The following is a 25068-nucleotide window of genomic DNA, read 5'->3' as shown; positions in this document are numbered from 1 at the left end:
AAAGAAAAGATTAAGATTACAATAAAGAAATATAAGATTAAAAAGTAGGCATTCTTTTTATTTAACAATTATGTAATTATTTTGTGTAAGTTAGACATTTAACTATAATTTTAATAAGCATAGAATATTACTTAATATGCATATTATATGCATATACATCATTTAAAGGCTTGCCTACATCCTAAACTCTAGGATGGAATTCAAATTATAATCACTCTGATTAACAGCATTCTATAAAGGAAGGCATCTTATGTATATACCTTTGATATCCATAGTTATTCTCATCTGAACTTTTGGCCCTGCACCAGCACCATTGATTGCATAAACCTAAAACACATAAACATTTTGTTAGTATTTTCAAGTCCTAGCATATGTGGGTGTATAACTGAGCATGTTTATATATAATCTTAACTTTTTTTCTTAATAACAACTGCCTAGGTAGGCATGTTGGCACACAGATATAACACCAGCAGTCTGGGAGGCTGAGGCAGGAGGATTGCAAATTCAAGCACATCCTGGACAGTTTAGTAACTTAGGGAGATCATGTCTCAAAAAAAAAAAAAGGTAGGTTGATGAAGGGCCTGGGTTTCACCCCCAGTACTGACCAAAAAACAAAGAAAGGGGGGTGGTAAGGAAGGAAGAATAAAAAAGAAATTTCTGCAATGCAGCCTGTTATATTTTCCTGCACCCATTTAAATGAATACACTGTATGTAGGAAGATCATTTCTAAGGAAATATTTCTTAGAAGTGATGTTCTGGTACTAAGCCTTGAGAGCAAAGGCTGAGTGACTTGAACAGCCCTATCAGAGACCAAAGACCATGGCTTCTGTTTGATCTCACACAAGAACAGAATAGAAAGTCATTGGATCTACACTCTCCCTTCCTCTAATTCTAACATCTGTTCCTTCTCTCAGTAGGTAGGCAACTCTGGCCTCATTTAAAACCATATTCAAGACACTCTTTTTTGGCTTCTGAGATGAAATCCTATTCCTTCAGCCTCCCCGTTTTCCTGTATTAAATCATCCCTCTGAAAGTTTCCCTTTATGCCCTTCTTCACCCCTGCCCCAAAGTATCTGGTGCTGTAACCTACATAATGCAGCATATACACATAAAGCATTTCTGTTTGTATATAGAGGGAGATTTACACAAATGTGAATCTGCTTTCATTCAGTTCATCTTGTTAAAAAAATAAAAACTATGCTCCTGGTCAATTTAATTGCATTTGATAAGTACCATATATAGTATTTTATATACTAGACTGTATAGAGTCTACATATAGTATCTATATAGTATTGTAATTAAAATTCAATTTATCCATTAGTGACCCATCCTTTTATAATTATTTTCAAAATATTTTATTGAATTTCAATTATACTAGTACATATGATGTGATATGGTAAATGAATGAAGCCCACAGTTAATAAATTAATTAAAAGAAATATTTATTGGTGCTCATAATGTAAAAAAAGAAGCACTTGCAGTGAAAAGTGATATTATTGTGTGGTTTATTAATTTTGACTCTACTGTTAATCTAATATTTAAATGAGATAATGGACAAAAAGGTGGGGTAGCACTTCTTCAATAGCAGTGTACAAAGCCTTTTGCAAACATTGCTAAATGCATATATGCAGGTGCTGAGTCAGTAGTCAGTACAAGTTCCAACATTACACATCTCTAATAAACTTCAGGATGTTAAGGGTGCTTTACATTATACTTTGCAAACAGTTACAGTATTTAAATTTTTTCTTTAAATTATAAATCAGCTGCACCATGATTTCCTACTCTCTTACAACAGTGTTTCTCTTATGCACAACAGCCAAAAGTGACAGCATTTACTATCTACTGTATCTGTAAACATTCAGGCCTCATAAAAGTCCTAGGGAGAAGTTACCATTCCTATTACCAATTATTCGTGAATGGAAAGTGAGGCACAGAACTGATGAAGCTGCTTACTCACAGAAGCCAGATTACAGTCCAGGTCAGTTTGTTCTCCTAGTCACCACCCTTCCTCTAGCAGATTGTTCACAAAGGCAGTTCACTTACTGGGAAACTCAAAAGGAATCTTGACAGGATAGATAACATAAAGATATAAAGCGACTAGGATAAAGAATACATATATTAATTTGTTAACTTTTTTTCAGTACTGGGGGACAAACTCAGGACCTTAAACTTGCGAGGCAGGCAACAGCACCACTGAGCTAAATCCCCAGCACACCAAATTGTTAACAATGTTCTGCTGATCACAGAGTTGGTAGGGGAATTTGTTGTAGCCTACTTGAAGATTTAGAACAAACTCTATGCTGCTTCTGAGGCTATTTTTTGAAGCAAAGAACTCTGTTTGAGAATAGAAAATCATGACACAAAACAGTCAAAAGATGAAACAATTTTTTATGTGTCTCTGTATATGTATATGAATTCACACATATATTTATGGTGGATATAAACAGTTATCTCTACCCTTTGCTTTTGCAATTTGCTTTACTTTTTTTTTATTTATGATGACACAGTTTCCTTTTAGACAGAGTTATTTCATTATGCATCAATGCTCTTTTAATAAGCATTTTTCATTCTCCCTTATTTTTGGATGTCTAGTATTACTATGCAGACTTGATTTTCTACATATTTTAATAGTACTTGCTGTATTATAATAGAAAATTGACAATTTCATTCTTTGAAATCAATTTTCCTTTTGCATTTAAAAATAGCCTCACATAGTTTCTCTGGTGTGAATAATCTGCAATGATACATAAGATCCTAATAAGATTACTGACATTTAGAAATGGGAAGAAAGGAGCTAAAGGTGTAGGGAAGGTGGGATGGGTAGGGGAAGGGTAATAAGGGAAAAGAAAATATTAAAGATAATGAAAAGATGGAAATAAAGTGTTTGTAGATGGGGAGGGGAGGAGGGGGTGAAGGGAGGGCAGGGGTAAGGGGAAAAAATGAGAACCAAGACTTGTCATGTAGAGGTACAAGTTCCCAACAATGAATGTAACTGTACTGTATCCCTAAAATGTACCAATAAACTCAATTAAAGCTGAAAAAAAAATAGCCTCACAGAAGATGTAGGAAATGCAATATAATAACGAAGTAGAGTATTTTTGAATGCTGAACTGTAAACCAAGTTTGTAACTTAGATAATTAAAAGCTATAGATGCTTACACTGATATTGTATGTATGTCCACCTTTTAGTCCTTCTAGCATTGCAATGACAGATGTGTCCGTTTTCTGGATAATACTGAGGTTGTGAATCTGGACAGCACTGGGATCATCTTCTCGGTAAACTAATGCTTGATATACTTGGATATTTCCATTAGGATGAGAGGGAGGAAGGAATGTTAACTGAAATTTTGTGACTTCGTCTGGTATCTTCTGAAATGTCATATTGTTAGGTGGATCCTTGGGGGCTAAAATGAAATATTTACAATTAATTATTTTAAAAAAGTGTTATTTTTCTCACCATGTAAAATGTTGTTTACATAAACACTTTTTTTTTAAAGAGAATTACACAAATTACTGAAACCAATGATGGCCAATGCATCATACAATTGTCAACATCTCTTAGCCACATAAAGTATAGAGGTGATCCAATTTGATGGCTTGCTGATTTATCTTGTCTTTTATGTGCACTTATTTTTATATAGAATGTGTTTCTAAGGATTTCAAAACTTTGCATTTTGAAAGGAATGTAAGCCAGCTGTTTTGGCACATGACTGTAATCTCAGCATTCAGGAGGCTAAGGCAAGAATATCAAGGATCGCCGTGAGTTCCAGGCCAACCTGGGCTATGTGGTGAATTCAAGAACTCACTTGCTATGGACTACATACCAAGACCTTGTCTCAAAAAAAAAAAAAAAAAAGGAATATAAACATTATACATTGCAAATATTTACCAAAAAAGTAAAAAATAAAAGAAAGGAAAATGATCAAGCAATAGAGAAGGGAGTGAAGAGAGAGAATGAATATGAAAAAAGGAATTAAGATGTGTTATGTACACATATCAATCCCCCACAAGGAATGTAAATATCATGTACTACACGCATATACTAATAAAAAATAAAACACAGACTTACAGTAAGTTGACAAAACAGTACATACAGTCCTATATAACCTTTCTTCCCCCTTCCCCAGTGGTGATACCTCATACAACTGTGCTTCAGTAGAGAACCAGGGAACTTAAATTCATAGGAAATTGTTAGTTATACTACGCACCTTATTATGATTTTACCGCTTTTACATGCTTCCATCTATGCATGTGTAGTTCTATGCAATTTTATCCCATATATAGATTTCTGTAATCGCTACCACAAATAAGATACCAAACTACCCCACCACCCTAAAGAAATTCCCACCCACTATTTCCTCATATTTGTACTACATTGTTTCCTACAACACCACTCGTTCTCCATTTCTATAATTTTGTCCCTTTTTAGAATGACAATATCATAATGTGTCTATCAAGACTGTTGTAGTATTAATAATTTACTGGCTTTTAGTGTGAATAATGCTACATTTTTATGGATGTACTACTTTGTTTTAACTATGGAAAGATATTTAAGTTGTTTCCGGTATTTATTAGTACTAATACATCCGGTATTAATACTCATGCAAAGACGTTCATGTGAACATGAGTTTTAGCTTTTCTATGATCAAATCCCAAGAGTATGATTGCTGAGTCACATGATAAGTACATTTAGTTTTATGAGACTGCCAAATTATTTTCCCCTGTGGCTGTATCGTTTTACAATTTCACTAGCAACTTATCAGAGGTTTAGTACTCTATATATTTGCCAACATTTGGGATTATCACTATTTTGAAAATTATAATGTTATCTGAACAGATGCACAGTTACATCTGATTGTGGTTTTAATTTGCATTTCCCTGATGGCCGACAATTTTGAAAAATCTATCTTATTATGTGTTTTTTTGCCAAGCACATGTTCTTGGTGGTTAACTATCTTTGCCACTTTTCTAATTGAACTTTTAAGTGCTGAATTTTGAGAATTTTTATACAAATATTCCACTTGTTTTAGATAAATAAAAATAGTTGAAAATATGAGTAACTAAGCATCAGTAAATTACTATGAAACAAAATGATACGCATGAGGATAATTATTTTATGAATATAAGAGCTTAGTCTTCCCGCAGCACATAATTACTGTTCTTTATATAAATGACTAGTTGAATCAGTATATTTATTTTGATCAACTTGACATGAATATGTTGTTTTATACTAAGTCAAAAATTTCCACAAAGGAGAATTAATATTTGGTTGCCAATAGTTCAGATGCTCAATCCTTGTTATCTTGCAAACAACTTTATACATACAGTCCTGTAGCAAGCCAAAACTTAAATAACAACAAGAAAAAAAGAGAGAAAATAAATATAATTTTTGCCAAATATCTCATTGCATATTGACAAACACATAGATAAAATAAAGGTTACTTTGCTTCAAGAGATATTTTTATACTTGCTGTACATTTTTGACATTTTAAGAAATATGTTTTCAGTTTATCAACAGTGTTTCTTTAAATTTAGAATCAAGTTTAAAGTTGGATAAGTAAAAGAATCCTCTCAATGCTGGCAAGAACCTCAGAGGACCAGAATATCTTTGAATTTACATCAAAATTCTACCTGAAGAGATTTAGTAAAAAAATATTGTTACTATCTCATTGAAAAAAATAGAACATAAGATCTGACAAGTGCTTTATATACAAATGTTAACATATTTATCAGTTCTTTCCTCACAGAGAAGAAAGATGAGGCAGAAATACAACATAAAAATAGATAACCTATGATACTTGGTAGCTAAATAGAAGGAAGTGGATTTAAGGGTGCTGAAGATAAAATGTACTTTGTAATTCAGAATCACAGCTTCATAGACAACAAATAAGGAGTATCCCACAGTTAAAGAGACTTGCTGAAAAGTATTTTTACCTTCTATACTTACCTTGCGATTAGCAACAAATAAACTATGGCAACACATCCCTCCATCTGCTCTTTCCAATGCCATATCTGGTGGTAAAGAATATCAGGGGTCTGAAGGAGGATGGGGCAAGGCAGCTCCGGGAGGGAGACTGTCCACATTTACTTCCTATCAATTAGTCTTATCCCTCAGACCTCGTTCATGGGAACTTGCGGAATTCTGTATCGATTCTTACATTTATCAAGTAGTTACACAATAAAACACATCATTTAACTATGTGGAGAAAACATTGATGGTAAATAGGATCAGGATTCTAATTTTGAATTCCAGATTATTTAACAGTAGAGTATTATTACTTGAACTTTTATTCAACTCATAGAACAGAAAATATTAAAATGGAATTTTAGATAAAACATTATTGGCTATAGAAATTTGGAAAAAATAATCTCTCAGGCAAGGTAACATTTATTAGATTTAACAAGTACAGGACAATATAGCTAGGTAACTTTAATTTGTTTCTGTATTTACAAGGATTGAATAGTCTACATCTTTCCACTTTGCTTTAAAATGTAAATAGAAGGCTTTATGTTTGTCCATTACACTGCCATTGAATTCATTTGTTATGCTTTAAAAACATCTAGCACATATTCTTTTTAGGGTATAGTGTGAGGAACTGTAAGAAAGATATCAAGTTTTAATCATTTGTCACCAATAATGAAAAATACTCTTTACCTGATTCTAAAGTAGTAACAATGACTTCAGGGCTTGACTTTCCTTCAATATAAGCAGTACTAGCGTTTCCAGTAAATGCAGTGATTATCACGGAATACCTTGTAAATATTTTTAGGTCTTTAATTTCTATACTTTTATTTTCATCATTTGACTTGATGAAAGAAATATTAAATTCATCATTATGTACCTATAGGAAAAGTATTTCACAATTAAAAGAGTAGCACTTGAGTTCCAAATCAGCAAAATATAACACACAGTTACCTAATATTTATGTGCCTCAAATTTATTTGCCTCTTTATAATCACATTGCCCTTTATCATCACATTGCCCTTTATAATCACATTGACTAGAAATTTAAAGTGCTACTATAACAGTTATTGATTAGCAATTTTTTCAGTAACTGAAAAATGAAAAAAAGCAATAAGCTAACTATAATAAATCAATCCAAAATTAACAGGCAAAAACAATTTTTGCATTCAATTAAACAGTTTGTACTCAAATAATTTATGAAAGAAAATATACAGGCTTTGGTATCCAGTCACCCAAGTTTCAAAACCCAAATTGGCCACTTAAAGCCTTTTGACAAATTTTCTAACCTCTGTGTCTTACTTTCTTTTTGTGTAAGATTGAGGTGATAACACATATTTACAGCATTTTGTTGAGATTTAGGATGAACATATCTAAAGTAGCAGGTAGAGTGATTTTGACTTTTTAAAACAACTACCTATGAATAAACTATGCCTCATTATAAAAATATAAAGATACATATATATATATATATATATATAAAACATTTGTGTACTTTATACAATTTTCAAAGTATAATTTCTTTCTGAAATGTACTTTGATGTTTTTTCCTTTTCAATTATACTCCATTTAAAAATTCTAGTAATGACTAAGGTTCGAAAAACTGATCTAACACTGCGCATGACACTGGATAAGAGCCAACTTAACTGTGCTTCTCATAATTATTTAACATACATAAATGACTAAACATATTGCATGCAGTTGTATTATTTTTTTCAACCATATCTGTTTTTGGTGGAGGCTCCTGCTCATTTTCCATAGACAACAGTAAAACAGCTAACATTTCTTGCACTAAATGTAAGGATTTTTCTGAGATACCTCTGAGAAAAATTCAAAACTATCAGCTATACTAATCTCAGGACTTGAAACACTTAAAATCAAGTGTTATATACAGTTAGTTCAATTTAACTTTGTCCCTCCCTTGTAATTTTAAAAGATTTTGTTGTTGTTCACTTATTTGCATGCTCTTTCCAAAGAGCTTTTTTTTTTAATTTAAAGATGTTAATATGAGAAATACAGCAAAAGGCTAATAAATAATAATATCAATATTGCATTCAAATAGATCATTTCTACCTTAGGAGAAGAAAAGAATATGGTATTTTTCTCAAATAAAACAACTAATCAACATAGAAAGTTTATTGATCAGGTTTATGTATCCAGTGTGGAAAGTGTGTGTGCATTTAATTAGTTTTCAATATTTAAATATTATATAAAATTTTATCTTTTGATTTTTCTATGAGAATAAATTTATATTCATGCTGGGGCAAAATTATTTAGAGATGAGTAACCACTGGCCCCTATAATGGGTCATGAGTCTCCCATTCCTCACAGCCCCCTCAACTGGCTTCACTTTGCCTGCTGGTCTGTGTTGCTCACATGACTTCTACAGCTTTTTAAATCCTGAATTGATAGAGTTGAAGTGACTTTCTCAAAATTAAATAGCTGCCTAGTAACTGAGACGTGATTTAAGTCAAGGTCTTTCAAAAGTTCAGAAATGTCTTCACTGCAACAAAAGCAATAGGCCAAATCTTACATATTACATGATTTATAAACTAAACTATTCTCGTATCTTCCACTGAAACTATAAATAATGAATATCAAAGAGTAAAACTAAGACATAACCTAAACATACTCTATTACATCTCTGAAAATATTTTATTTTCAAATAAAATAAAATAAAATTTGAAAATAAAATCCTCTGGGTCCTCAAATTAAGTGTGAATAAAAGTCCATTATCTTTTCATCACTAACCCTGCTCAATCTTGGTTATTAATGCTCAGTTGCCTACTATGCAATGATCTGAGACCTCAGACCATTTCACCCCTCATTTTCCTTCATGACTCCAAGCTGTTTGCTCATATTATATTCTAACATCTAAGATTATTGTGAAATCTCTTATCATTTTAACTGTAACATTTCACAGAATGTCAGTAATTAGATACTGATTATTTTCCTGCTCAACTATTTTTCTTCTCTTTCTATTTCACCACCAAACTGTCTTGTCGCTTGAGCCCTTTTCAATCTTCAACTCCCAGAAGAAATTTAACCTGCTCTGTGAAGTTTCCTATATATCCATGTCCATCACAGCAGAAACTTTAATTAAATTGTTAGTCTTCCCCCAAAGTTTTATACCTCATATTCTATAATTAGGTATTTATATCCCCACACCTCCCACCAATGTGTGGGCTACTTGAAAGCAGAATTTTGCTTTGCCTCCTTGTCCTAGTGAACCCAAACTATTCAATAACCATTCATTAACTAAAAGATAAAAGATAAAAATGAGCAAAAGACCACAAAATGAACTAATTTTCTGTAGAATCATCCAGGATAATATCTGAGACCCTGTATCTTATTTAGGATTATCAATTTTTAATTTACATCTTTTAAGGGAAGAGTACTATCTCCTTGTGGATAGTGTTTTGCAGAGACCAGGCTGGAAAATAAATCCTAAGTACAATTGTGCATATTATTCCTTGGCCTGAGAGCCAACGTCCCTCGAATGCTAATAGTTCACATATTTCTGAAATGAACTTCAGAAAAGCTCTGTAAGGACAGTAACTATGTAAGAATTTTTCACTTTTACAAAAATGATCATGTAGCACAATGCTGGAACATTGGGTGTGTTTAAAATGTGTGTTGAATTAAAGAAGAAAAAAAAGAATCAGTGATTCTCCTTCATTTCAATATCCAAGGAAATTACTAGAATCTCTTTGAATTACTACTATCACTGATCCAAAAGAAGTTTTGATGAGTTTGTATTTTAAATTAACACAATAACTTGCTATATGATGATTTTTTCCTTTCTTTTATCACATTGCTGTATACTAGTTTTAACCAAGGCTTAGTTTTATGGGAAGTTATTTATTTTCTGTGTGTCTTAGTACCTATTTATGTAAATGAAGGGAATATGTTTACAACAAATATTGGACAAGATATAATTAGTATACATAAAGAGGTGAACATAAAATGAGCAATTAAAATATCAGTTATCTTTCTTGCTCATTTTCAAGCCAGATAAAAGGGTACCTGGATGAGAGCACAAAATCACTTTTAAAAATATTTTTCCTTCTTTTAACTAAAGTCCAAGGGAAAACTGTTTTCCTCTATAAAGTGTCTGTCATTTGATAAAGCACAGCTTTTTCCTTTCATAATTATCTTTTAATGCATATTCCCTAGCATTCACTTTAATTTTCAATGGCTAATAATGCACTAAAATATGCACAAATATGTTCTAAAAAGGGAAGAGAAACTGAAAAGTGAATGGGAAAATAAACACATCCATAATCTCTTAAATTTTCTTTTAATGCTTGATAGAAGTATTTCTATTTAAAAAATAGTATGAAGACATAATAAAATTACAAAATATAAGGAGACCAAGGGAGAAAAAAAAGGAGAATTTACCATTGATGAACTAATTTCATGCATCAGCTGCCACTAGAAGAGAGCCCAGCAAAACCCAAGAAAGTTTCAAGGAAATATGTACAGACTTTATCCTAGCTAGCAATTCTGTGTTGTCTACTTTGCTGAGCACCCTGTCTTAGGGAATGGACTTCACTTCTCACTTTTCTTTCTGCTTGCCTGTTGACTCTAATTTTAGCTCTTCCATGACCTTTTATTTAATTGCTTGCATCTTTCAGGATTATCATCTTCAGGTCCTTCTGTTAGTTATATGTTCCATAGTTAATCTCGTCTACTCATATAATTTCAGCCATCTTCCCAATAAATCTGGAATCCAGATTTGTTTTTATTTTTGCAAATCAGTGAATTCAGAATTTCTCTCCAGAGTTTCAGATCCAAAGGGAGTATCACTAATGGGATATCTTCATGTGGAGCACTCCCAATCATCTCAAACTCCATGTCTAGTATGAACTAATTCTTTGCCTACAGATCTATTTTTCTTGTGTTTCTCCAAGTCCAAATATTTTTACAATATTGTTTGATGCCTCTTACATTCAACATTATGAGCTGGTCTATTTTTTAACAAATTTTGTAGATTTCAGTTATTTTTAACTGTGTTCCCTTGTTACATTTTTTTTTCGGGTTTTTTTGTTTTTTGTTTTTGGTACCGGGGATCGAACTCGGGTCCTTGTGCTTGTGAGGCAGGCCACCGAACCGCTGAGTTAAATCCCCGGCCCTTCCTTGTTACCTTTTTGCTGCTCTTATCGTTTCTATAGTTTCTTGTTTCCTTGCATAGATTTGTACTACCAAATATCGCACTCAAGCTATCCAGAATAACAATATCTATCCTGTACAACAAAAACATATCATTTTTTGCTATAATCTTTCAACTTCCACCTTGAACATAAAGCTCAAATTCTGCAGTATGTAACACAACTGGCCTATGCATCTAGCTTCATCTCTCAGCACTCTGTTAATTGTAACACTGGAAAAGCTATATTACTTGCTTTCTTGAATGAGATTTACTTTTACACCTTTGTCTCCATCTCCTTTTCATGTTTTGCTTCAGTTATTTTCCAAGATTTAACTGATGTTATTTAATCTGAGATATGTTTCCTTTAATGCTTTCTCCTTTCTCCTTGTGCATTAGAAATCCTTTCCACCATATTTTAAACCCAACTATTCTCATGAATTTAACTATGTGTTTACATGCCCTATTATATCATGTGAATAAATATAATACTAATAATCATGTTACTGAAATCTCACACATATCGTGTTAGGAAATTGTCTTAAGTTTTATGCATATTAACTGATTTAGTTCTCACAGAATCTGTGGACACTATTATTATTTCTTTTACAGATATACATATGTAAACGTAGAGAAGTAAGTTGCCTAATGTCTAACAAAGCAAGGACTCAAATTCAAACAGTTTGGTTCCAAAGCCTGTTTATCTAACTATGCCTCACCGATTTGACATCAATCAGGTAGAATGTGGGTCCAGTAATGACAGCAGGTTCTCCCCAGCTGATGCTGATGCTGAAAGGTGATGTTGCCACAACATGCACATTTTCAGGAGGACCATCTGGATCTGTGACAGAAGAATGATTACTCAGTCACATTACTTAATATTTGCTATAGTACCATAATATAAAACACCAAGAAAAATGAATTAATTTTACATTCATTTACAGTTTACAGCATGCTAAAGGTATTAGCAAATCAAAAGATCTAATATTTTAAAACTAGTTACTGGGCCAGGGATATAGTTCAGTGGTTCTGCCGACTGTTTCGCAAGCACAAAGTCCCAAATTCAATCTCCAGTACAAAAAAACTAGTTACTACATACAAAAAATTTCCATATGAGAAATTAATTAAAATCATAAATACCATAAATACATGACTTTTAAGCTTCAAATAATTTTTTGAAAAGAAAAATTACCATTGCTAGAATAAACAATTTTGAATAACTATTTTATGTAAAAAAAGATAACCAAGAAATGTTGCTTTAAGAAAACTCTTGCAAAAACATGATTGAAAGAATGGCAAAGAAGCATAGGTAAAAATAGAAAGTAGTGTATGGATTTATGGTAAAATATTTTGCCTTGGAGCTGGGGATTTAGCTCAGTGGTTCGGTGGCCTGCCTTGCAAGCACAAAGACCTGAGTTCAATCCCTGGTACCAATAAATAAATAAATAAATAAAATATATTGTCTTACAATTATAAACTGGGTTGGTATTTGTTTGTATTTTCATTGAGAGGGTAGAATAGGAAATGTTACCCAACTACTCTTATCTGCTATTAAAAAGTAAGTTTCAAATATATCCTGAATCCATTATGGTTCAGAATAATTCTTTAATGTCTTTTTTTTCTGATTTTTTTTTATGAGCATAAAACAAGGGACACAGTATCTCAAGAAATTTACTGTTGAAAGCCAGTATGTATGATTTCAATTTGTGAAGTCAGTAGAAATGAGAAGGTTAGAGTATGCTGAGATGGATTTAGTCATGTTTAACTGGTCATAAGCATTAACCTAGGAATATCGTGTCTATCTCTATCCTCCTACGGGCCATGGTCAATTCCACTATACAATAGTGACTGATCAGTAGTTTTCAGTAATTTATAATTATCAAGACCACACGAGAAACATTACTGAACAAGTACTACAATAAGATCCTGAAAAGGTGGAAAAGAAAGATACAGTATTCCTTTCCTCAAATATTTATAATGTAGAGAGAGCAACAACTTGTATGATCATGGTAAAACAACAAAATAGCACCTCATTTCCACATTATATATATGTTTCAAAGTTTTTAAAAAACAATAAAGACATAAATATGTGAAAGTGGCTATTTCAATGCTTGGACATCACTGTTGATTGATAAAGTGTAGATAATAAAGGGTGGAGTAAAGATGAGGACTAACTAAAAACACAAATAATTTGCTAGGAAAGGAAAAATGGCAAATTGATGAATAGATGAGCAGGGAGTAAAGGAACAAACAAGACCCTGGGAACTGTAATAGGCTGTGAAAGATGAAGGTTTTAATAATCAGAAGAATGCAGTTGGAGCACTTCTACTCTAAGGTGACCATAATAAAACCACAAACACATAATCAACAGGTCTACAGACAGAACGATTTTACCACAGAACTGATTTTTTATAATCTTACATTTATTATTTCATACATTCAAAAACTACTCTGCGAAGGCATCCATAAACTTTACCAGACTGCCAAAGACATCCACAATCCAGAGAAGGTTCAGAATTCCTACACTCAGGGAATAGAGATGTCACAGAAAAAGCAGTGTTCATGTAAGGATATATAGCAACAATCAGCAAATAGCAATTTGGGAGTAAGATTAGAGAGCCCTTTATTATCATGTTAAAGATTTTGGAGTACATTAAATTATAAGATGGCACTGAGGTTTTGAGAAAGGAAATATTTTTCAAATGATCTAAGAGGAAAACTTGAGTACCTGTAAAATAAAAAGATAAGTGCTCTTATTTGTGCTGAGCCCAGAAAAGTATTTCCAAAAAGCCAGATCAGTAAGATCCTCAATCAGAATAGTGACAGCTGATATATACCGGAAGACATGGAACCTAAACTCACGTAGAAAGCATGGTAAAGGGACCTCAGAGGTTAATTAGATGTGGGTACAAATCAAGAAAGAGAAAGTAGTAAATGCTTATTCATGTGTTAATACCAGAAAAATGCTGACAGATTTCACAACAGCACATTCAAGAGTAAGTGCTTTTGGTGGAGTAAGACTATGGGAGGAGATGAAAAATTTGTGTTTGTTCCTGCAGAATCTGAGAAATGCAAGAGAACTGACGTGTCTACCTGACAGAAGGACAAACTAGGAATTCTTAAAAGGTTTTATCCAGGTTATTCCCTACAAATTGGAATACTGTGGAATGTCCGGTATATCTGGTTCACTTGACTTCCATGCTCTGAATAGAGCTAGAAGATTTATTTTAATACCACAGAGGTACTCAAGATGTTGCCATAGTTTGAATTTGTCTCTTTCAAAATTCAGACTTTGAAGACTACCGTTGTAGTAGTAAGAGGTGGGGCCTTTGAGAATGATTACATCACAAAGGCTCCTTCACTCATGAATGGGATTAAGGTCCTTATGAAGGCAGGTTCACAAAGCCTTGGGCTTATTTGTCCTTCAACTTTCCACCATGTGAGGACATGAAAATGGAATATTCCTTCCTCCAAAGAATAAAGTTCTCACAGACAACGAAACCCGCGAGTGTCTTGACCTTACACTTCCCAGCCTCTAGAACGGTGAGTAAATACATTTCTATTCTTTATCAAATTACCCAGTAGCAAATAAAATAAAATAAAAAGACAGAGGTTAAGACTAGTGAAAATCTTCACAAGTGAATGATACTTAGAACATATGGCCCCAAAAGATAATGTTATGTGTGAAATTTAGGTTCCCAATTTAACTCATAAAATATATTTAATAACAGTATTAATATATTCTACGAATAGCACTCCAATGCAAATACAGAGCAATCTAGTTTATATAATAAATGAGTCACAGAGGAAATGAGGGACAGACTGTCTGCCTTTCAAGACTACCCCTAAAATTTTTGTAAGAATAACTGTCATGGACAAAAAGACAAATACAATCATTTATTATCATGCTAGAAAAATCAAAACACTGTAGTACTTAATAGCTAACTTATAACTAAAAGGGGGTAAAATTAATTAGACCAAAAGAGGAAAGATAATCTCCAGAATATATTTGATTCATGTACCCCTATACAGTATACAAACAGTGTTTGGGGGATTAAAATCTAAAACCCAACTCCTTCTATAAGAGAGGTGAGTCTCTCCTTATTGCCTCCCAGACATCATGGACAAGTGGCTGAAAAATATTTAGACTAAGAAAGCTGATGAGGTTGTTTCCCTACTATACATTATAATTAATACTATACATAGCTTATGTTTGGAAATATTTTCAGGGCAATATGTCCACATTTTCTGAGCTTACAGGATGAATCTTGGACTGTCAACTGAGGACAGATCCCAAACCATTTGAAAGCCTGGCCTGCAACTACATCTGTATACCAGCTCACAGAGCTTTAATTTCAACTTAGCTCAATTTCTTACCTTTCACAGTAAAATGTCTACCCTGTAATTATCCCTTCAATACTAGCAATCAAACCTATCATCAGGGAGTGCCTGCTACCCCAAGCAGAACTAAGAGAAAACTGACATTCAAAGATCATTTGTGACACATCTAACCATCTACACTACTAAATATTTTATGTTCCATATAGTGATATTCATTACAAAAAACGTATTTAACTCAACCAGAGCTGAGCTTTTAAATATCATTTCTTGAACTTTTCCAAAAGTTGTTTTTCTTTGCTTCCTTTTTTTTTTTTTTTTTTTTTTTGGTACCAGGGATAGAACTTGGGTCCTTGTGCTTGCAAGGCAGGCCACCGAACTGCTGAGCTAAATCCCCAGCCCTCTTAGCTTCCTTTTTTAAAAGAAATGATCACTCTAAACTACATTTGCATTTTCAGTAAGCTGATTAAATTGTCTGCTTTGTTACCAAGTATTCCCTGTGTTGAATGCTGTTATGCAAAGCTTTTCTTGGAATTATCACTTTTCTTAAAGCATGAGAACCCTTAAATTCAAACTAAAAAATGAAAATAAAAGTATGAAAAATACAACATACATATGCATATAATACATAACTTTGTATGTCTCAAGCAATGAAATATTGTTATTGCATTAAATCATAGAAATTTAAAAGGGTGATTTAAATCAAAATTCTCACCTATTATAAAGCAACATCTAATCATTTTAGTTGTGTACTTATAAACATAATATTTTCAACTTCCTTTTCATAACTTTATTTTGGAAATTTATCACAATTCCTAAAGTTCCTAATAAAATCTACCCGGTATTATTATTATTCCTTTTATCACAGTATATAGTGATCTGTTACTGGAGTCACGAAGGGGAATACAAAATTACAATTATCAGTGTAAAATTCCAAAACAAAGGAGGCTGATAGTAGTAAAGTCTTGGGGAGTAGAAAACACATCGGTTTAAGAGCATAGGAACTTACAAGCATCTCTGGGAGAATTTGTTTGTCTCCCCATAAACTGTCACATCCTGATTTAGGATTGTTTGTGAAATGAATCTAGTCAGTAATGGGCCAAGATATCACTATACCCTTTCTCTTATAAATCACAGCAATTTACTCAGTAGGAATGATCTATCCTTATTCTCTCATTCCCCCATAATCCAATCACTTCCTCTTGTAAGCACTTTTCCCTGGTTTTCACAATAATGCATTTTCTGTAACTAACAACCATCATTTCCTGATTATCATGCTTCTATCCTTGCACAGGAATGTGGGTCTTATGTGGGTCAGGGTCATCTTTCCCATCCATCTGTGTCTTAATGCTAAGTGTGTTAGCTGAAAGGTGAGTCTGGATAGACCATCATTTTGCCTAGTACATATAAAAGCTTGAATGCCCCAAGTCTGTGCCACTTTGATTAAGAACCAAAAGTTTTGTTGTGTCTAACACTATACTTTTAGGATAAGCACTTTCAGACTTCTTAGCAATTTTGCATTCTGTACATCTTTGTAAATCTAATTTAATAGTTGAAAACATTACATGACATACGCTACAGTTATCTGTGCATCATTCTTTGATGAATTTTCTAAAAGAATAAGCATAAAATAAATAATGAATTTGACAGCAACTCATAAAGCAGGATATCCTGAGTTCTGCATACATTTGATTTAAATTGTACATCCATTTGAATTTAAATAAAGTTTATTTAAAAGGCCTACCATTTGGGGTATTTTAATTTCAGGATCTGGTACCCAGACCACCAGATTCCTATCAACTGTCATCACCAAGTGGAGGGCTCTGTCTTTTCTCAATAATATGAGCAATATCAAATCCTAGGGTTGTGAGCTGTGTTTGATTCAGCACACCTGGAAGAAACAGCTTTGAGGTTTAGACTTGTCTAGACACTAGAGAAAATCTAATTGGCTAGATGGAGTCCCTGTGCCAAAAATAATATAAGGCATTGAGAGCCCTGAGAAAGCACAGCAATTAGGTTCTTCCTAGTTCCTGTCCAATGGTTATAGCATTGTGTTATTGGCTGTCCTTCTCTAGTACTGCAAGTGTCCCTAGAGCCCAGTGATTTCACTGGCTAGTGTTGAATGCCACTGTTGGTGTACGAAATATTTCCCACCATTCTACAGGACTTTAATTTTGTTTCACTATTATATTTCCCAACAGCAAGGTAAAACCATGAAGGGCAAATGCTGCAAACTAAGAATGTATCAGATTAGAAAACTTATTGAATACTGAGAATGATTAGTGGATGGTCATAGAATTAGGCTTCATTGTATGATCATCTCATCTGTTGCTTAAATGAACTGTTATTTGAACAGTTTGACTGGCTTGTTGAAAAAAATACAAAATATGTAAAACATTCTCACTCTCAATCCAGGCTGTGCCAGGTAAGAATGAAAATTTTCTGATATTAGTACTGTTGATTTAGACTCAGATTGCACATATTTTCCTAGAATCAGCATCATGTTTACAAAACTCTACAATAATGATTCTCAAAGTTTTGTCTTCAGACCAGCAGCCAACATCACTGGCAAAGTCAGAGAAAATTCTGAAGCCAGATCTCAGGCTTATGAATTACAACCTGGATATAAAGCACAACAATGAACATCCCCTCCAAGTAAATCTTTATCTGGAGCACAAGTTTAATAACAATTGCTCTCCAATATTAGCTTGTCCTTTAAAAAATAGTGACCCTGCTTTTCAGATTAGGTGACCAATGATTATTACTTTAGTATGCAGGATAGAATGGAGATTAAATTACTGCCTCTCTGAAGGTTAGGCAAGTAGCCATAGAGGAAATTTGGGAGCAGGTAGTCAACATGAAGATGTGGGCATCTAGGCACAGTACTACTCAGACTGATCTACTTTTACCTATCATCATACTTTAATTCTGGACGTACAATTTTAAGAAGCAGGATTCTTCCTACCATCACTGACTTTCATCCCCAAAGTTTCCAGAATAACAAATCATCATGTTCCATATGAATTTAAGATGAATAAGTTCATTATGCATTGCAAACAGATTCTAATAAAAATTTTAAAAAGAGAACTCAGGAAAGTGCCAGCAGTTCCTTGCCATCTTGAAGCTATACATAGGAACAACGCAGAACAATTTAGGTAAAGTCATTACTACAATGATGTATTAGATATGGGGTATATAATCCTATTTTGTCCTCCTCATCTGCCTTACAGAGGACCACTGATCAAGAGAATAGTGATGGCAGGTAAGGCATGGATACGCTGACTGGGGCTGGCATTTTCGATCTCTACTTTTCAAGGCTGATTAGTTTCCAGCTAGCTTTGATTTTCAGGGAAATAGGCTACATAGCTTAGAGCTTTGATGTATATTATTCATAGGTGCTTCTTTTGAACTTCAAATTTTCCATAGTTAGGCAAAATTTCTCCTAAATTCCTTTGCAGAAGAGATAGAACAAATTTTCTTGATCGAGGACCCGCTGATACTGAGGCAAAATCTGAGCTGAGGATAAAGGCCAAAACTCATAATGCATTAATCCTTCCTCACACTTCATTCTGAACCAAGAGAAAGAAGCTTCTCAGAAGAATAAAAGTAAATTCAAATCTACAGGAGATCTGTAGAGAAGAGGGAGAAAATTTATTTATTTATTTATTTATTTATTTATTTATTTATTTATTTATTTATTTATTTATTGCTACCAGGGATCGAACTCAGGACCTTTTGCTTGCAAGGCAAGTGGTACAACCGCTGAGCTAAATTCCTGGCCCAAGAAAATTTAGCTCATTTTTTTCCTTTGTCCCTGCCCTCCCTTCACCCTCCTCCCCTCCCCATTTACAAACATTTTAGTTCCATTTTTTCATTTTCTCCTATTTTTTTCTTTTCCCTTATTCCCTTTCATCTACCCTTCCCACTTTCCCCACATCTTTAGCCCTTTTATTCCTATTTCACACTGTTAATTATCTCATTAGGATCTTGTGTACTATTATAGTTTTTCACACCAGAGAAACTACTTGGTATTTACACATGTGTGACTTACTTATTTCACTTAGGAGCATATCCTCAAAATGTATCCATTTTCCTATGAATGACTCTAATTTCTCATTCTTTATGACTAATATTCCATTTTATAGAAAAACCATATCTTCTTTATCTAGTTTCAAACTGATGGGCAAATGGGTTGTTTCCATGATTTAGCTATTACAAACTGTACTGCTACAAACTTAGGTGCATGTATGTCACAATTGTGACAATATATTTTTTATGAAAACCAGGCTTTAAAAATTAGTAGTTTAAGAATTATATAAGGATAATCTATACATATGTTTTTGATTTTTATTCATGGTGCTAAAAAACATTCTATTTGTTTATGTTAGACATGTTTTAAAAATTAACTATGTTAAATTCTAGAAAGTTTGCTCAATAATCTGACAGAAGCCTTTGTCATTAATTAGTTGAATAAATTATTAAGTGATCTTAGATGCTTTAAATTATTTTATCCAACTCTCTTCTATTTGTTATCATTGTTAGTAATCCAAATTCAAACATTATTTTTCCACTTCAGTTCTTCATGGGCCATCAGCTTATTACAATTCAGCCTCAATACAAAAATTTATTACCAGTCCATTATCATATATATACAAAAATTTAACCAGTCCATTATCATATATATTTTATATATATATAATATATATAATGCTTCAATCATTCTGAAATAGGCATTCATTAATCTCCTTCACTGCTTTAAATCTTCCTGAGTTTATTATATGAATACTTCTTCCCCACGTGAAATAATATATATTTCTTATTTCAATAAAAATATAAACTCACAAAATGATCAACAACATATAGGCTGGTTTTGTGAAATAAGGGAACATTTCAAACTCGGGCAGTAGCTGGCCAGAAGAACTTTAATTTTAGCAACAACCGTGTAAATATTTGAAAGGCAAGTACTAGATTAAAAAATAAATAAAAAAGTAGTATGAACTACTCTGAGATATGAAGAATTTTAACAAAATACTTTTTCATTTAAGTCAAATACCATCCTTCCATATTCATAATAAGTCTTGAACATTTGCAAACATTTCTTTTTCCATTTTATGTCTAGTAGTATATGTTTATAGTTGTTACATAATGGTCACATTCCTCAGGGGTCAGTGGTGCTTGTACATAACACATTTTAATTCTTTTTCAACCCCCTCTCCAAACGTTTGGTCCTCTTTCTATTTGCAAAATATCTCTCTCTCTATTTCATATTGTGTATCTTTTATGTTTCTCTTTTATGTTTTGAGTTTCTCACGTCAAAGTAATCGTATGATATTTAAGCTTGTACATCTGATTTATTCCACTTAAATAACAAGCATAATTGGAGGGACAAGCATGTATAATATATTATTTCCTGGTCATTTCTGTTTTTAAAGTACTCACAGTCCCACAAAAAACAGTAATTATGACATAGTATGCTCAGTATTTTAGAAGTAAGTTTTAGGAGGTGAGAGTGGAAAGAGTGATTCCTTGAAGACAATTCAAAAGAGATACTTGATGTAAAATAAAAAAGAAAAGGTATTTGGTCCCCAAAAAAGAAGGATGGAAAGGATAGTAAGAATTGCTAAGATTCTGAAGAATTATGGTGAAGGTGCAATACAGGTGTGAGGAAAACAAAGAAAAGCATAAATGACCTATGATTTACTGTAAGATAAGGGCTTTACATGTGGGAAAACAAAAGTACCAAAGATTTTCAACAGAGGAATGACATGTTCAGATAAATTTATTTTATTTTATTTTATTTTATTTTATTTTATTTTATTTTATTTTATTTTATGAAATGTGCTTGACGGCTGAGTTCATATGAATGGTAGAAAATAGATCATTTGGATTTTTTTTTAATAATCCAGGAGATGAATGTTAGGAGTCTAGATTTAAGAAATACTTAAAAGAAAATACAAGAGATATTTATAAGGTAAATTCAATACAACTCAAGTGTTGAACTGTGAGAGATGAGGGTGCCTAAAAAGAATTTAAAATGATTCCTAAATTGCTAGTTTGAACAATTAGAAGAGGGTGAAACACAATGAAACAAGGAACAAATGGGCACGGAAGGTTTACAAAGGGGCAGAGGCAGTGGCAAAATGGAGTTTGAGATGTCTATGTAAATCTAAGAAATCATTCCATATATGTGTGTCTATCTCTATTCCGTGTCTATGTCTATCCTATGTCTATGTCTATCTCTATTTCTAACTCGAGGGGAAAGAAGCTATCTTGAATTATACACTTGAGAGTTTTTGATGTTTAATTTAGAAGACATTCAACAGCATCTAACTAATTTCACGTAAGTATAATCACCATGTGTAGAATAAATTATATTTATTTTCTCTAGTGACCACAGGATAGAGATAATTCTAAAAACTACACGGCCACCAAATGGGTTTTTGTATGTCTCAGATTATATTTTCTATTTACATATGGCTAACAGCACTTTTTATTATTGGATAATAATGATGTTAAGTTTGTCTTTAAAGAAAAGATAACTTCTGTCTTTGTTACTATGATGTTGATCACATTATAAGTTTATACAGTTTAGAATACATTAGGAAAATAATTGAATATATAGTAATGCATTAACTATTTCTTATTTTAAGTAACGTTATGTACTCTGCCCTCTGTTTGGCTTTTCTTCTTTTCAGATTATAAAGTTACATTCCTTAGAAACTTCTTTGATGAGGCATGTTTTGTTGAATTCTTTTTAACCTAACAGATGTTTGGGTAGTTAAAATTCCTCATGTGTATGGTATCCTGTGGTTTTCACAACCTAAGTGTTACCCCAGGAATTTTCCTTTCTTGCTGTCTTCCAGTCTTGGTGGTCTATAGGAGATACACATTATGAAAGTCCCATTTCATTCCATACTAATTTCACACACAGAGTCCTTTAAAGTTGTACGTTTCCTCAGTATTGTGTCTATTATGTACCACACAGAAGTTAACAGCTTTCTATTTTACATTCCCTAAACATACAACTCAAATTGTTTTTGAGTATATGGATCATCAGAAAAATAAGAGATAAATGAAATAATCTACAAGACTTCTAATGTTCCCAATTTAGTATTCCAGCCTTTTGTAATGTTTGTGCTTTCTGTCTATGTATACACAGCATGTAGACTTGTGCTTATTACAGAGGTGATTTAAGGGGGAAAAATTGTTTTCACTTATGGAAATCAGAGTATATGGGAAAAGGAAATGTCAGCTTGACTTGACTCAACATTGTTTCCTATATTCACTCTGTCTTACTGTTATAGATTAACAATCAGTAACCCAATTTAATTCTCAGCTTGCATTCCAACTTTTCTCCCTGAATCTTCAATTTTGTTGTTGTTCTTTATGAGTTTAAAGAGAATTAGTAATACGATATTTCTTTATGCTACAAGTCATTTTAGAGCCTTTTATAATATTTATAATTCACCTGGGTGATATTTTGTTACTTACATTTTGAACAATTTAATTTCAAATTAATAATCACACACTAACTCTTTGCCCAGCAGCTCCAAGTTTTGATAAAGCACATTAGTACTGATGCCATTAGAACAAAATGCACACTTATCCAAGATAGTGATTTTATACTGTTGAATAGCCTTTTCTCTAACAGAGAAAAATAGTTGTTACTATAAGACATATTATGAAATACATTATTTTTTAGTAAATTATAGATAATAGGAAACTTATTCATTTTCTTTACCTAGATTACTTTTTGTTTGTAAAATGCCCACATATTTATATTTGGTATGCAGAATCAATTATCAAAACATTACTTACTTTGACTATTGAAAACATTAGTACTCCTTAAAATTGTTGTTGGCTGAATATTCTAATTCCTTTTAATTTTATACTATGTTATTTCACAATATGTATTACGCCACATCAATATATGAATCCACTTTTAACTTTTATACCTCAGATTATTTGTCCTTGGCTTCATATAATGAGTAACATTCTTTTACTGTGTAAGTATGTGACTTAGAAGTTAAAAATATGCATCACTAGAAATATGTATCCATTGGAAGAAAAAATCCTCCATTCTTTAACCTAAGTGATGAGTTGGCAATCCATTATCATAGCTTAAGCAATTAAAAGAATTTATTATCCTCACATATGCCTGACTACTCATTTGAAAAGTTATAAATTTTTAGGAAATCATGCGTTTTACAATGTTGAAATATGCATTTTTTTTCACTTTCTTTTTTCTCCAATCACAGTGATAGTCAAATTCCAAACAACTAAAAACCTCAGCTCTAACCATGTTCCAGTCTTTAAGCATCTGTTTCTGTCTGTTTTCTAGGCACTTAGGTTAGAATAGTTATTCTCAACACCAGCGAGTTCAAAGTAACCATGCTTGTTATCCATGTGTCCCCTATAAATGAAACATCGTCATAGGTGGGAATGCAGTAAGAAGTAGAAGAAAATGGTGAAAGGGTAACACTCAAGTGGAGACTAGTGGATGTGAGATTATTTAAAATATCTAACTTTCCAGTCTTATTGCCACCTTCTGATTTAATCACACTGTTATGTTGCTTTATGCTAATTTAAATCTTACTACTGTTAAGTGTGCTTTTTAAAATTAATTTTATTGGTACATTTTAGGTATACAATATAATGACATTCATCATTGGAAAATTGTACCTTTATGTGATATATCTTGGTTCTTAGTTTTCCCCATTTCCCTGCCTTCCCTTAAACCCTTTCATCCCTCCCTAACATCATCTCTTAAAAGCACACTTAACATTGCCCATCAGTTGGAGACTGGATAAAGAAGATGTGGTTTTTCTATAAAATGGAGTACTACTCAGCCATAAAGAATGAGAAATTAGAGTCATTCACAGGAAAATGGATACATTTTGAGGATATACTCCTAAGTGAAATAAATAAGTCACACATGTGTAAATACCGAATAGTTTCTCTGGTGTGAACAAGCTATTATAGTACATAAGATCCTAGTGAGATAATTGACAATGTGAAATAGGAAGAAAAGGGCTAAAGGTGTGGGGAAAGTGGGAAGGGTAGGGGAAAGGTAATAAGGGAAAGAAAAAAATAGGAGAAAATGAAAAAATGGAAATAAAATGTTTGTAAGTGGGGAGAGGAGGAGGGGGTGAAGGGAGGGCAGGGACAAGGGGAAAAATGAGAACCAAGACCTGTCACGTAAAGGTACAAGATCCCAATAATGTAACTGTACTGTATACCTAAAATGTACCAATAAACTCAATAAGGAAAAAAATTTTAAAAAGCACACTTAACAAATGAAAAAATGGAAACAAAGTCTTGTCAAATGCTTTTAAGAGATATGCACTACACATGTGTGTCTTATTTATTTAATTAAGAGAAAATCTAAAAGTGTAAATAAGATCCAAATGGTATAATTGACAATGTGAAATAGGAAGAAAAGGGCTAAAGGTGTAGGGGAAGTGGGAAGGGTAGGGGAAAGGAAATAAGGGAAAAGAAAAAATATGAGAAAATGAAAAAACTGAAAACAAAGTCTTTGTAAATAGGGAAGGGTGGAGGGGTGAAGGAAGGGCAGGGGGATGGGGAAAAAATGAGAACCAAGACCTGTCATGTAAAGGTA

The 25068-nt window shown here is 32.8% G+C and overlaps 1 protein-coding gene across 1 annotated transcript in view; it reads right to left on the bottom strand.

Moving 5' to 3' along the window:
* Ptprq (protein tyrosine phosphatase receptor type Q) overlaps positions 1 to 25068 on the bottom strand; it is a 217497-nt gene that overhangs the window by 61938 nt on the left and 130491 nt on the right. The window contains exons 30-33 of the mRNA XM_033763494.1: positions 11831 to 11952; positions 6656 to 6842; positions 3160 to 3404; positions 261 to 327 (exon numbers count right to left, since the gene is read on the bottom strand). Of these exons, the coding sequence (XP_033619385.1) occupies positions 261 to 327; positions 3160 to 3404; positions 6656 to 6842; positions 11831 to 11952 (621 nt within the window). The remainder of the gene's footprint in view (positions 1 to 260; positions 328 to 3159; positions 3405 to 6655; positions 6843 to 11830; positions 11953 to 25068) is intronic.

Source organism: Fukomys damarensis, unplaced genomic scaffold, assembly GCF_012274545.1.
Source record: "Fukomys damarensis isolate Sample0158 unplaced genomic scaffold, DMR_v1.0_HiC HiC_scaffold_15, whole genome shotgun sequence".
Classification (NCBI taxonomy): domain Eukaryota; kingdom Metazoa; phylum Chordata; class Mammalia; order Rodentia; family Bathyergidae; genus Fukomys; species Fukomys damarensis.
Note: the sequence above shows the minus strand (reverse complement) of the source record. Positions and strands in the feature narration are given on the sequence as shown.